At 40.1% G+C, this 12,811-nt stretch overlaps 1 protein-coding gene across 1 annotated transcript in view; it reads right to left on the reverse strand.

The window, feature by feature from the left end:
• Positions 1–4,351, reverse strand: part of LOC107193040 (uncharacterized protein K02A2.6-like) — a gene marked incomplete at its 5' end in the record, with an annotated part of 5,289 nt that extends 938 nt beyond the window's left edge. Inside the window, 2 exons of the mRNA XM_015582414.1 lie at positions 129–3,192; positions 4,120–4,351. Of these exons, the coding sequence (XP_015437900.1) occupies positions 129–3,192; positions 4,120–4,351 (3,296 nt within the window). The remainder of the gene's footprint in view (positions 1–128; positions 3,193–4,119) is intronic.
• Positions 4,352–12,811: the final 8,460 nt, after the last annotated feature.

Below are 12,811 nucleotides of genomic sequence, written 5' to 3' on the forward strand. Positions count from 1 at the left end.
TAATTTCGGGAACCAATAACTGTTTAAAATATTTTCTATGGTCTTTTCTGGGCCCACATGTCCCATATCATTGTGGTATGTCTGTAAAATGTTATATTCTAATGAGGTAGGAACATAAAATAACGCACGCTCCCTTAACTTTCTGTAAACTAGGCCATTCGTCATTTCAAAAAATTTGTCCCCGGAATCTTCCAACTTTTCCCTAATTTTTACTATTTCTGGGTCTTTATCCTGGCATAATGCTAAATTTCTGTCAAAGGAATTGTCATTTATGACGCAAATTTGTCGGCTAAGAGCGTCTACATGCCTCATTCTAGAGCTGACTCTATGCTCAAGCGCATAATCATAATTTTGCAGTTCCAAAACCCAACGAGTAATTCGCGGATTGGTATCTTTCTTGTTTAGCGTTAGGCTCAGTGCCTGACAATCGGTGACTATCTTAAAACGGATACCTAACAAATACGTCCGAAATCGCCGTAGTGCATAAATTATCGCTAGCGTCTCTAGCTCGAAACTATGGTACCTAGTTTCAGTGTCTGTGGTTCTTTTAGAGAAGTAAAATACTGGATGAAACTTCTGATCGGTCTTCTTTTGCATCAGAATTCCACCGAATCCTATCGCACTCGCGTCACAATGGAGTTCGGTCTCATCGCGCGGACAATAAATACTTAAAATAGGTGCGCAAACTAACAAATTTTTTAATGTCTCGAACGCGTGATCCTCTTCCGGTCCGAATCTAAACTGTGCATCTTTCCTCGTCACATCGTCAAGCGGCTTGGCAATAATCGAAAAATTTTCAATGAACTTTCGGAAGTATGAGCAAAGCCCTATGAAACTCTGTACATCTCGAACGTTACGGGGCACCGGAAATTTTTTTACGTCATTGATACCTCGCTCGGTCGGTCGGATACCTTCGCTTGTAACAATATAGCCTAGGTATTCCAATGCCGTCTGCAGAAACCTACATTTGTCTAGTCTTAACTCGAGTTTGTTTGCAACACACAACCGAAAAACTCGTTCTAATATCTTTAAATGATGGTCTATTGTAACGGTCGCAATCAGAAAATCGTCTAAATACACCGATACGTCTCCGGATGCGATCAGGTCTTTAAATATTTGCGTTATATACCTCTGAAATTTAAGGGGTCCGCCCTTTAGGCCAAATGGCATTTTTACACACTCGTATTGTCCTAGAGGAGTAACGAACGACGTATATCTAACAGACTCTTCATGCATCCTAATATGGAAAAATCCGTCTTTCAGATCTAAGGAAGTGAAATACTTTTTTCCCTCTAACAAATCTAATTGATCTTCGATCAACGGCAATGGAAAATTATCACGTGTTGTCACTTTATTTAAGGTTCTGAAATCTATACACATTCGTAACTCCCCGTTTTTTTTCTTCGCTAACACTATCGGTGATGCGTACTCTGACGTGCTCTCTCTGATTGCGCCTTTTTTCAATAGATCATCTATACTGTCCTTCAACTTGGACTTCTCGATATACGATAATCTACGCGGATTACAGTGAAAAGGTTTACTGTCCGTTAACGTTAATTCCATGACATTTTCGATTTGTGGATTTTCGGGTCTGGTCGGCTTTATGTAATGATCTTCGAAGATTTTACGCGTTTGTACACGGGTATCATGTGGAATCTTTTCGTTAATTATTAATTGAGACGCCGGACTCTCATTCACTGAAACTGACTCGATATTCATAATTTCCATGACTTCTGGATTTATTTTTAAAGAAACTTGCGCGATCTTCATAAAATCCCTACCCAGTACCAAAGAATTTTTCATGGTTCTTTCTTCCACAACGAGCAGAGTTATGCGACTTTTATTGTGGTCAAGTGTAACGCTTGCTTCCACGCGCCCGACAATTTGCATTACGCTACCGTTTATTCCCGAAAACCCTTTAGAATCATCCGAACTCAATATAAGCCTACGTGGTATGCAACTTTCTTTAACAAAACTAACAGGACTGCCAGAATCGATCAGCGCGTCTAAGTTGGTTGAAAAAAACTTACTTTGGTCGCCGATTTCCAACATTACCGTGGGGAAAAATTCGTTGTCCTCGCTTCGCGGTGTGGTGACGTAGGTGACGTTGCTCTGCGAAGCATGGCAATTCTCGACCTTATGTCCGGAAACGCCGCACTTGAAGCAGGTCCCTCGTTCGCGCCTCGGCTCCTTGCAATCCACTGCATAGTGGCCGTTCCCGTTGCAGTTGAAGCATCTCACCTGCTGTGGCTCCTTCCGCTCGCGATGATCCTTGTTATTTCTGCCCTTCGGTAGATTCATCTCCCGTCGCTGAACATTTTTCTGCTGCTGCATTCCACCAGGCAGCACCAATCCGCCAAAAGCGCGTACCAGCTCCTCCGTTGTTTGAAAACATCGCACTCGCGCGACGGATCTGATGTTTTCATCGGGTATGCCTTCTATAATATAATCGACGATTTCACTGTCCGAAATCGGCACCCGATTGCCTAACACCACCTTGTCGTGCATGTAGTCGGTGAACGCTTCTTCCCTTTTCCAAACCCTTCGCTCGAACTCGCATCGTAATGACAAAACGCTCATTCGTTGCCCGAACATGTTACGCAGTCCCTGCAGCACCTCGTCGCACTTCATGTCCACACAATCAGGCTTCGAATAATACCACCTGAGAGCTTTTCCTCTTAATTTATGACAAACCAGTGCCTTTGCTGCCTGCTCGTCGAGACTGTTAGTGTCAATTAGTTTCTTCACTTGTCTCGCCCATATTTCAACTTCGCAATTTCCGCCGTCAAACTCATTAATCATTTCCTTAACATCGCCCCACTTAACCTCACGGCCACGTGTCGAGTTGCTATCCGACGACGGTGTTAGCCGGACCATTTCCAGTTCTCTTCTTAACAACTGCATTTCGCGTTGTGTCACCTCTCGTTCCCTGCGTAGCAGTTCCAGCTCTGTGAGGGGCCTATCCCGAGATTCCGCCTGTGGTTGCATCGCCTGGTGCACCTCGCAATCCATTGAACGATCACTGTTGGTTGCTGCGGGAGCCGATATTAACTGTAATTCTGCTTCAGGGACACCAGCATCCAATAACCTGCTTATTAATTCGAGTTTCGATCCCGATGTCGGCAACTCCCTATCTCGACAAATTTCTTTTAAAACGGCCAACGTGAGGGAACTCATGACTGTCACTTGGATCTAGAAATGTCACTTAATTCTTGATTCACTTATATTGTACTCTTATTCACTACGGCGCGAACTTATTTCGCGTACCGACCCGTTTACTAAACTGGCGAGCTTATTCGCGAGTTTCCCAGTTGTAGGAAAGCCGATCAAACTCTACGGCGCGAACTTATTCGCGTAACGACCCGTTTACTGGACTGGCGAGCTTATTCGCGAGTCACGAGTCCTTTATCCCACTTCTGATTTGTAGGAGGGTCGAGCGGAGGAAATGATTAGTGTATTAAACAGTTTATTGAGTCGATCTGACTTCGACGGGAGTCGGTACAAAACAAGAGTCCTCCCCGCTTCTGTCGTCTTTCTTATATACTATGGCATTCGTTCACACACACACACACACACACACACTCTCACACAGGCGGTAGATGTCGATCACACGGAAGCGGTATCCGTCTTTCATGCCTATGTCGGCGGCCCGCGTCGCAACGACGACTCGGCGGCACAACGACGATATCTGACACAATGGTTACGTCTCCACGTGTCCACGTGCCGGTTACTAACAAAGCCACCGTCGGGACAGCAAAGGCACATGCCGATGCCTACAGTTTACATGTTTAAATGTTGATAATGCGATAACAACCTGTACCATGTTATTTGGGAGAGTTTACAGAATAATTTGACGTAACAATCAACTGAATAATTATGAATGTTTGAACACAGGAAATGTTCAAATTTGAATATTTGCATTTTTTTAAAATTAAATTTCTCGGAATCCGAGGGTGATGGCAAAAAACTGTTTACGGATTCGTATTCAGCACAAAAAAATCTATAAGAATCGGTATAAATGTTCTTTGGGACAAAAATCATGTTGACCAGTGTTATTTTAAAATACACACATTCCAATAAAGTTGGATAATATATGCATTAAACTTTCAGAACACTTACCCAAAAATATTGTGGATTGAAGCCGGGGATTTTTGTGTGCGTCGCTCCGACTTGGTGAAGGCAGGTCAAGAATACGTCCATGTCGTCCAAGCCCTTAATGCCTTCGTCGAGGGCAGACATAACTTTTTCTGCGTGTTGCGCTAATTCCATACTATTGGTTTGTTGTTCTTTCGTCTTCAGTTCACGAAACTGTGTGAACATGTTTAATAATTCCTCATTTTCCTCGAACAGCCTATGAATACACGAAATAAAGTGTGTATTAGTTAAAGATAATATCTAAAATTTAATCGCAATGTCAATGATATTACAAAATATGCGTGCGTTTTCTTTATAATTGTACATGTGGATAAAAGGAATGAATTCGATACTGTTCGAGATTAGACTCGAAGAAGGAAGTGGCGAAGAAGCACCTTCTTGATTGTATAGAACAATTAGTTTATTCTTCGCGTCGATGGTACACAATTAATAAATATAACAAAGACGATAATGATTAAAATACAATAATTCGGAGCACCGAAAACATATACAATTATTATACCCGGAGCGCCGGTAATATAACAGTGTTTTAAGGGGGCAGACTCCTTTGGGGCCAACTCCGAATCGATCGAAGCGCTGATATAATCAATCGGACACTAACGAAAACACATCATCGATAATTGGAACAGCTTAATAATATGACATCTAACGGCAATACCCACAAATAAATTTTGTTCCCCATTACCATCAAGTTGGGTTTGTGTATTTACTACGCGAAGACAGTGTTGCCTGACAGTAACGATTTTTGACAATTCTGCCCATCAGAACGATGGAATACCTACGGCTCGTGGCGAGATTTCGACTCTCGCCGAACATAGGAACAGAATGGTGCGACTGAAAGAGATTCAAGAATGAAGCAATACTTACGTACTAATGTGTGCAACGATAAACCTTTTCTATTTGTACTAGCAATGATGCTAATTTTTTGTATTACATACGAAATACTTGAAATGGCATTCCCGAGAAACAATAGTTATTTATCATTTATTGACCTAATTAATGCAGATGTTATATACTTACACATATATTTCATAAAAAGATGCAAAAAGAATACAATTAATCGCAAACGCTCCCTCAATCTTTTCATTTGTCGACCAGCGGAAATAGATTTTGAACTAACAACGATTTTTCGACTTTCTTGTATATATGTGCACAGGGATAAGGAAAGAAGGACTTGAAGGATTTGAAAAAAAGTACGATCTTCATATTATCAAAAATGTTTTATTTTAATGAAAATAATTATTGACATATATGAGGCGGCTGCCGGCCGCCGCGCCGTCCACCGCGACGGTCGCTATACATGATTCTTTTTATCATTTTTTTTATTTGAAACAGTAAAATAAAAATTAGATCTTATAATTATATTCGTACATTTATATCGGTAGTGGGCAACTGTTTGCTCACGATCATCGAAAGGAGAAATTCCAGCCGCGCGATACTCGTGAACGATCAGTTGCCCACCTCTGATACCAGAGATGGGTAAATTTTTATTTAAATAAAAATTTCAAATAACGAATAAAAGATAAACAAATTAGTTGTTATGCGCCGAATAAAGATAATTCTGGTAATCTTTACTCGACGCATGACAAATAATTTTTTTATTTGATGAGAATTTATTTGACGAACAGATTTTATAAAAGTATATTATAAAAGTTCACGGTTTCATTCAATCCCTGCTTTCTTCATGAGGCGATACAACATTGTAACGCGCGTGCCGGGCCATCGACTCCCCAGTCCTCGGCAGCGCGGCTCGAACGCGATCAGAAAATTATTTTACGTCAAATAAATATACAAATAAAGATGAAATCTTTATAGCACGCTGAAGATAAATTTTCATCAAATAGAAAAATTAGTTGTTATGCGCCGAATAAAGATAATACTGGTGATTTTTACTCGACGCATGACAAATAAGTTTTTTATTTGATGAGAATATATTTGACGAACACATTTTATAAAAGTACATTATAAAAGTTCACGGTTTTATTCAATCCCTGCTTTCTTCATGGGGCGATAAAACATTGTAACGCGCGTGCCAGCCTTCGACTCCCCAGCAGTGACGCCAGAATCGTGGGACGCTGTATCCCCACCACTCCCCCACTCCGACCTAACATTGTCTCCCACTATGGCCTTCCACTTTACGTCCGCCGTGTTGGCACACACAAGCATATCCCAGCTCTGTCCGTGTGCGCTGGCCGTTCGAGAGACGATGAGCTATATTTAGAAAAGAGTGGGGGTAAACCGTACCACGATTCTGAAATCATTGTTGTCTTGGAAATCCTGTTTGAATATCACTGCGGCGAAAAGTCACGTTCTCGACGCGATGCCCCGCAACCTAAGCGCGTGAGCAACAGTCAAGAGACCCTACTCGCATCCCAATGCGGCGATTTTACTTTTTATTTTTAATTATTTTATAATTTCACTTTGTAATCTCTAAGTAAAATAAAAAAGTTAAAAAATATTAATTTGGGAAGCATTTAAAAAGAAGAAAATAAATGTTTTCCACTTCAGTATCTAAATTTTTTATTATATACGTACATATTATGTTGTATACACATAAATTATTTTTACAATTAGATGTTATCCTTACAACCCTACTCATTACTACTCTGAACATTCGTATAAAAATCTATTAGATTAAAATATGACGTCGTAAGTGTATCTTCAGTCTTTTAAAATTTGTTAAAGATGTGTTTACAATAATATTTATATTTTATCTTTCACTATGGCAATTATGATTATCATTATATTTATATATTTATTTCTTTTTAGATATATACATAAGCAAAAGACTCGTACTTCGTTACTTTCGTTAGCTGCGAAACTTCTACTCAAAAGTGAGGAAGCGAAATTACAGAATAATTCAGCAAAAAAAAGATAAGTTCATAGCAATCTTAATATTTTATCTTATGTTATTAAAATTACTATTTCAATTGTGTTTTTTTCCATTCATATGGGGAAAAGCAAAAGACCATTCGGCATCGTATATACGTGGACCAGCTGCAGCGGTTTTCGTTAGCGGCGAAATATATCATAATTTTAAAAGACTGAAGATACACTTATGACAATATTTTAATCTAATAGATTTTTGTACGAATGTTCAGAGTAGTAATGAGTAGGGTTGTAAGGATACCATTTAATTGTAAAAATAATTTATGTGTATACAACATAATATGTCTGTATATAATAAAAAATTTAGATATTGAAGTGGAAAACATTTATTTTTTTCTTTTTAAATGCTTCCCGAATTAATATTTTTTAACTTTTTTATTTTACTTAGAGGTTACAAAGTGAAATTATAAAATAATTAAAAATAAAAAGTAAAACCGCCGCATTGGGATTCGAATAGGGTCTCTTGACTGCTCACGCGCTTAGGTTGCGGGGCATCGCGTCGAGAACGTGAATTTTCGCCGCAGTAGTATTCGAAAAGGATTTCCAAGGCGGCAGTGATGTCAGAACGTGGTACGGTTTACCCCCACTCTTTTCTAAATATAGCTCACCGTCTCTCGAACGGCCAGCGCACACGGACAGGGTTGGGATACGCTTGTGTGTGCCAGCACGGTGGACGTAAAGTGGGGGTAGCCGGGACGTCATAGTGAGAGACGATGGTACGTCGGAGTGGGAGAGTGGTGGGGGTAAACAGTACCACGATTCTGGCATCACAGACAATGAGGCTGGCACGCGCGTTACAATGTTGTATCGCCTCATGAAGAAAGCAGGGATTGAATGAAACCGTGAACTTTTATAATGTACTTTTATAAAATCTGTTCGTCAAATAAATTCTCATCAAATAAAAAAATTATTTGTCATGCGTCGAGTAAAGATTACCAGAATTATCTTTATTCGGCGCATAACAACTAATTTGTTTATCTTTTATTCGTTATTTGAAATTTTTATTTAAATAAAAATTTACCCATCTCTGGTATCAGAGGTGGGCAACTGATCGTTCACGAGTATCGCGCGGCTGGAATTTCTCCTTTCGATGATCGTGAGCAAACAGTTGCCCACTACCGATATAAATGTACGAATATAATTATAAGATCTAATTTTTATTTTACTGTTTCAAATAAAAAAAATGATAAAAAAAATCATGTATAGCGACCGTCGCGGTGGACGGCGCGGTAGCCGGCGCGGCGGCCGGCGGAGTGGTGGGGGCAGCCGCCCCATATATGTCAATAATTATTTTCATTTAAATAAAACATTTTTGATAATATGAAGATCGTACTTTTTTTCAAATCCTTCAAGTCCTTCTTTCCTTATCCCTGTGCACATATATACAAGAAAGTCGAAAAATCGTTGTTAGTTCAAAATCTATTTCCGCTGGTCGACAAATGAAAAGATTGAGGGAGCGTTTGCGATTAATTGTATTCTTTTTGCATCTTTTTATGAAATATATGTGTAAGTATATAACATCTGCATTAATTAGGTCAATAAATGATAAATAACTATTGTTTCTCGGGAATGCCATTTCAAGTATTTCGTATGTAATAAAAAAAATTAGCATCATTGCAAGTACAAATAGAAAAGGTTTATCGTTGCACACATTAGTACGTAAGTATTGCTTCATTCTTGAATCTCTTTCAGTCGCACCATTCTGTTCCTATGTTCGGCGAGAGTCGAAATCTCGCCACAAGTCGTAGGTATTCCATCGTTCTCCTGATGGGCAGAATTGTCGAATGGCAACAGCGTAACAAAACAATTGATACGATCCAGCACGTGTTGCGAGGTTACATATACCGACTTCCCTCTGTTTTATCGATGCTCGGTGGTAACATGGCCAAAGTGACTGACAAATACCATAAGCGCCGCTAGTGGAGAATCCTTGAACTATACCAGTGTATATTCCTGAGCCTGGACGCGTCAAATCGTAGAATCCAACTTACGCCTTCCACAAGTGATAAATTAACAAAAATCGGTTTTCTACGATAGTGTGACAGTGGTGTACAGGGTGGTCTGGTCAGCATTTGACGAGAAAACAACTAAATCGTGTGATATTTGACAAAATGTGACTTGAGCAGCCATCTTGTGTGCTTCATCGGCGTCTGTCACAATCGCACAATTTCTAAAATTCTTATTCTTTCAATTAAAATGTGTTTATTGGTGTTTATTCGGACCAGACCACCCTGTAGGGAAGTCTATCCGTGAGTTCTATACCAGTGAAAAGTGCATTTGTGCAATTGTCGAGGCAGAAGTTGGATTCTACGAAATCGAATGTCTCTCTCGTGTATCGCGTATACATACATGGTTCCCGTTGATTGTAAGGGAGCATCCTTAGCTAGTTCGCACGTTTCTCGAAAAAAGTATCGTCACGAATAGACGGAGACAAAGGCTCGTCGCAGATAATTAGACAGTTAATAGTATAAAAACTGGTGTTCGCTGTCACGTAGACACCCCGCACAGCAACGGTCCTTTGAGTGTGAGAGAGAGCACACTGCCAGACAAAGACCTGGCAGTGGCTAGAGAAGGATACCGTTGTCACTGTACGAGGTGGCCCACAGGTATCAGCATTATGATTACCCGCGACGTAACTCTTAGTCTCCAACGATTGCTGAATTCGGCACGATAATCGTCGAGCTTTGCGGTGAGACGCGCGGTACATGCTCGCCGCGACGACGCTGGCTTGTCGGCGCGCATGACGTCATCCCGCGGCCCAGCCAATCCTGAACAGATACAAATGTAATTTTTCTTGCCATTATTGCAGAAAATAGTGCTGCACATATTTCTCTTAAGTGATATTATTGCATGATGTATATTGACACTAGAACTACCAAACCCGTCCAAATGATAGATTTCAGACTTTTTATTTTACAATTACTGAAATCCTAGAGATACTTTCCTCAAGGTTTATGTTAACCTTCACTTTCTTATACACTTTATATTATAGCAGAGCTGCATAACTTCTGCTCCCAGAGTCAGTGTTAAGCTCCGGGGGTACGCCCACTACGCGGCTCAGGTTGCCTCGCGCGCTACCTACGGAGCGTTGCATGTTATGCCAGAGCCGTAGCATGCGATGCTTTGTACGTACCAGACGAGGCAGCTTGAGCCGCAAAGTGGGGGTATCCCGGAGTGAGACACCGACTCCGGGAACACAAGTTATGCAACCCTGTATTATACAATACTAAGCTATATTGCATTATATGTATATGACACATATTAAAATACAGTAAGGATCCTTTAATTGCTCGGAATTCGGGACCTCCGTTTGAACAACTAGCGGACAGAAACATCATTCCGACTATTCGTGAATATCGATCGAGCCTCTGCAGTTGACGTTGGGCTGTGGTCACAAGGGCACCAATTTCAGACGATTCGTCCGACGTTATTGGAACAAAATTTTACTCGAATAAATTTTTCGAATAAAATTTTAGTCGAATAATCTTCAAATAAAAGTTGCGAATAAAACGAATTCATTCGAGAGTAACGAATAAATTTATTCGAAGAAAATTGTAAAACATTATTATGTGTAAAAAAATGGTATCGATGCCTGGATATTAAACGAGAACTGAGATTCTGGGGTAAGTGCCGTGCGGTCCAATACAGTCCTCTTACCAGAAAGCATCTTTGCCTTCCCCACTCCGTAGCCCGATTATCCAGAAACAATGTCCTTATTCTTTAGGCAACGCAACGTCGGGCTACTTGCCATCTCTAACTTTCCCTCATCTGTTTCTTATAAATAAACCTACGACGGCCGATAACACTGTTCAACACCTAAAAATTTTTGCAGTTTTCAATAAGCGTTTCTGATAGATCTTCATGGGCTGAATACGAATCTGTAAACTGTTTCTTTCCAGCACGTCCAGTTGTTGAAAAAATAAATTTTAAAGAACATTGCAAATTTTCAACTTTGGAACTGTGTTATGCTTTTACAGTAACAGGTATTCAATTTCTTTTGACACGAAATAATTCTCTCGACTCTTCCGAACAAAATGATATAAATTCTTATTACATTTTACAAAATAATGTTTAAAGTGAAAAGGACACCGAAAACGCACCACTTTTCGCTAATATTCTTTCATTTATTTCAAAAACTAAAGATCTAGAAGAAACTCTAACCATAGCTCGCGATAGAGCAAACCTGAACAGATTTTCATGCGTATCGATGAGACAACACTAATGCAACGATCAAATTTTGTTATTTTTACTTCTTTCTTAATGCAACTGTCACTAACGCATTGGTGAGATTTTTCTGATTAAAATGATATCAAACACGACATAATTTCGATCATATTTACTCATGTAGAAAAATAGAATCCAGTGGTGGCGACATGCACACTGTGGTAGTACAATATCGGTGAAGGTCGAGCTCGAGCGATCGATACTGTATTAGTAGAATGTCGTTGAGGGCCTCGAGCTCAAGCCACCGTAATTTTCTGTTAGTAGCCTATCGATGTGAGTCAGAAATGAATCTGCGCCGGCCGTGGCGTACAGTACTCGAAGGGTTAGCACTTTCTATATGACTAAATGTGATCCAAATTATGCCGTGCTTGGTATCATTTTAATCAGAAAAATCTCAGTTCACCGACGAAGGTGTCAGATAACAACAATAGAAACTGTACGACACAGATATAAAACTGAAGGGACACAACAGACTTACGCAAGAGATGAGTCTATTTACACCTTCATATCTATGAATATGGGAATAACAGATATGTACATAAAACACAAAAAATTATCGTGTAAAATATTAAGTTTTCATTTTTATATCTGTGTCGCGTAAAATTTCTACCGTCGTTAATTGAATTCACTTAATTGTGGATTTGTTTATTTGAAGCTGCAATAGGAGTTCTATATGTACAGCAAAAACATTAATTCAGTAAAATTTCTACATTTCTTAGTCAATGTATAGACTTACTAATCTGGTTAGTAAAAATGTTAGTTAAATATGTATTGTATGTCTGTACACGTACGTCCGTACGAAATGATATTCGTTGCAACACAGACGTCGCCTTGCGACGTTCGCGTGTACCTAACTTAAACCCCTACGGCTACCTCGACACTCAATCCCCTCTTTCCGTTTCAAGATTGCGTAAGTGCAAATCCGTGTCTCAATATCCGTTTCTTGCTCGCGGCACGAACACCAAATGGATACTAGGAAGAGATCGAGCCAGATGCGAGCAAGCAGCTTAACAGACAGTGGCGCCCTTGTTCGCACCTCTGCTGCCGCTGTCTCTGCCCGTTAAGAGGGGAGACTGCTTTGGGGCCAATTCCGAATCGATCGAAGCGCTGATGTAAGCAATCGGACGCCAGCGGAAACACAAAATCGATATTTGGGACGGCTTGATAATACGACATCTAGCGGCAGTACCCACATATAAATTTTGTTCCCCGTTACCATGAAGCTGGGTTTGTGTATTTCCTACGCGAAGACAGTGTTGCCGGACAGTATCGTTTTTCTGACGCTGTTGCCTCAAATCCTGCATGCAATTCTACCCGTGAGGAGAACGATAGAATAGCTACGGCCTACGGCTCGTGGCGAGATTTCGATTCTCGCCGAACGTCCAAGGCCAGCGACCGACCCATCGGCATACAATGTAAACAGACGTAGATGAGATAAAGAATGACGCACGAATGAAAATTCAAACTTTTACAATTTGCAATATATTTTAATGAAAATGTCATGAATGAGTTGAAGAAATTCTCCCGATTAAAATGCGTCCAA

Source organism: Dufourea novaeangliae, unplaced genomic scaffold, assembly GCF_001272555.1.
Source record: "Dufourea novaeangliae isolate 0120121106 unplaced genomic scaffold, ASM127255v1 scaffold542, whole genome shotgun sequence".
NCBI lineage: Eukaryota > Metazoa > Arthropoda > Insecta > Hymenoptera > Halictidae > Dufourea > Dufourea novaeangliae.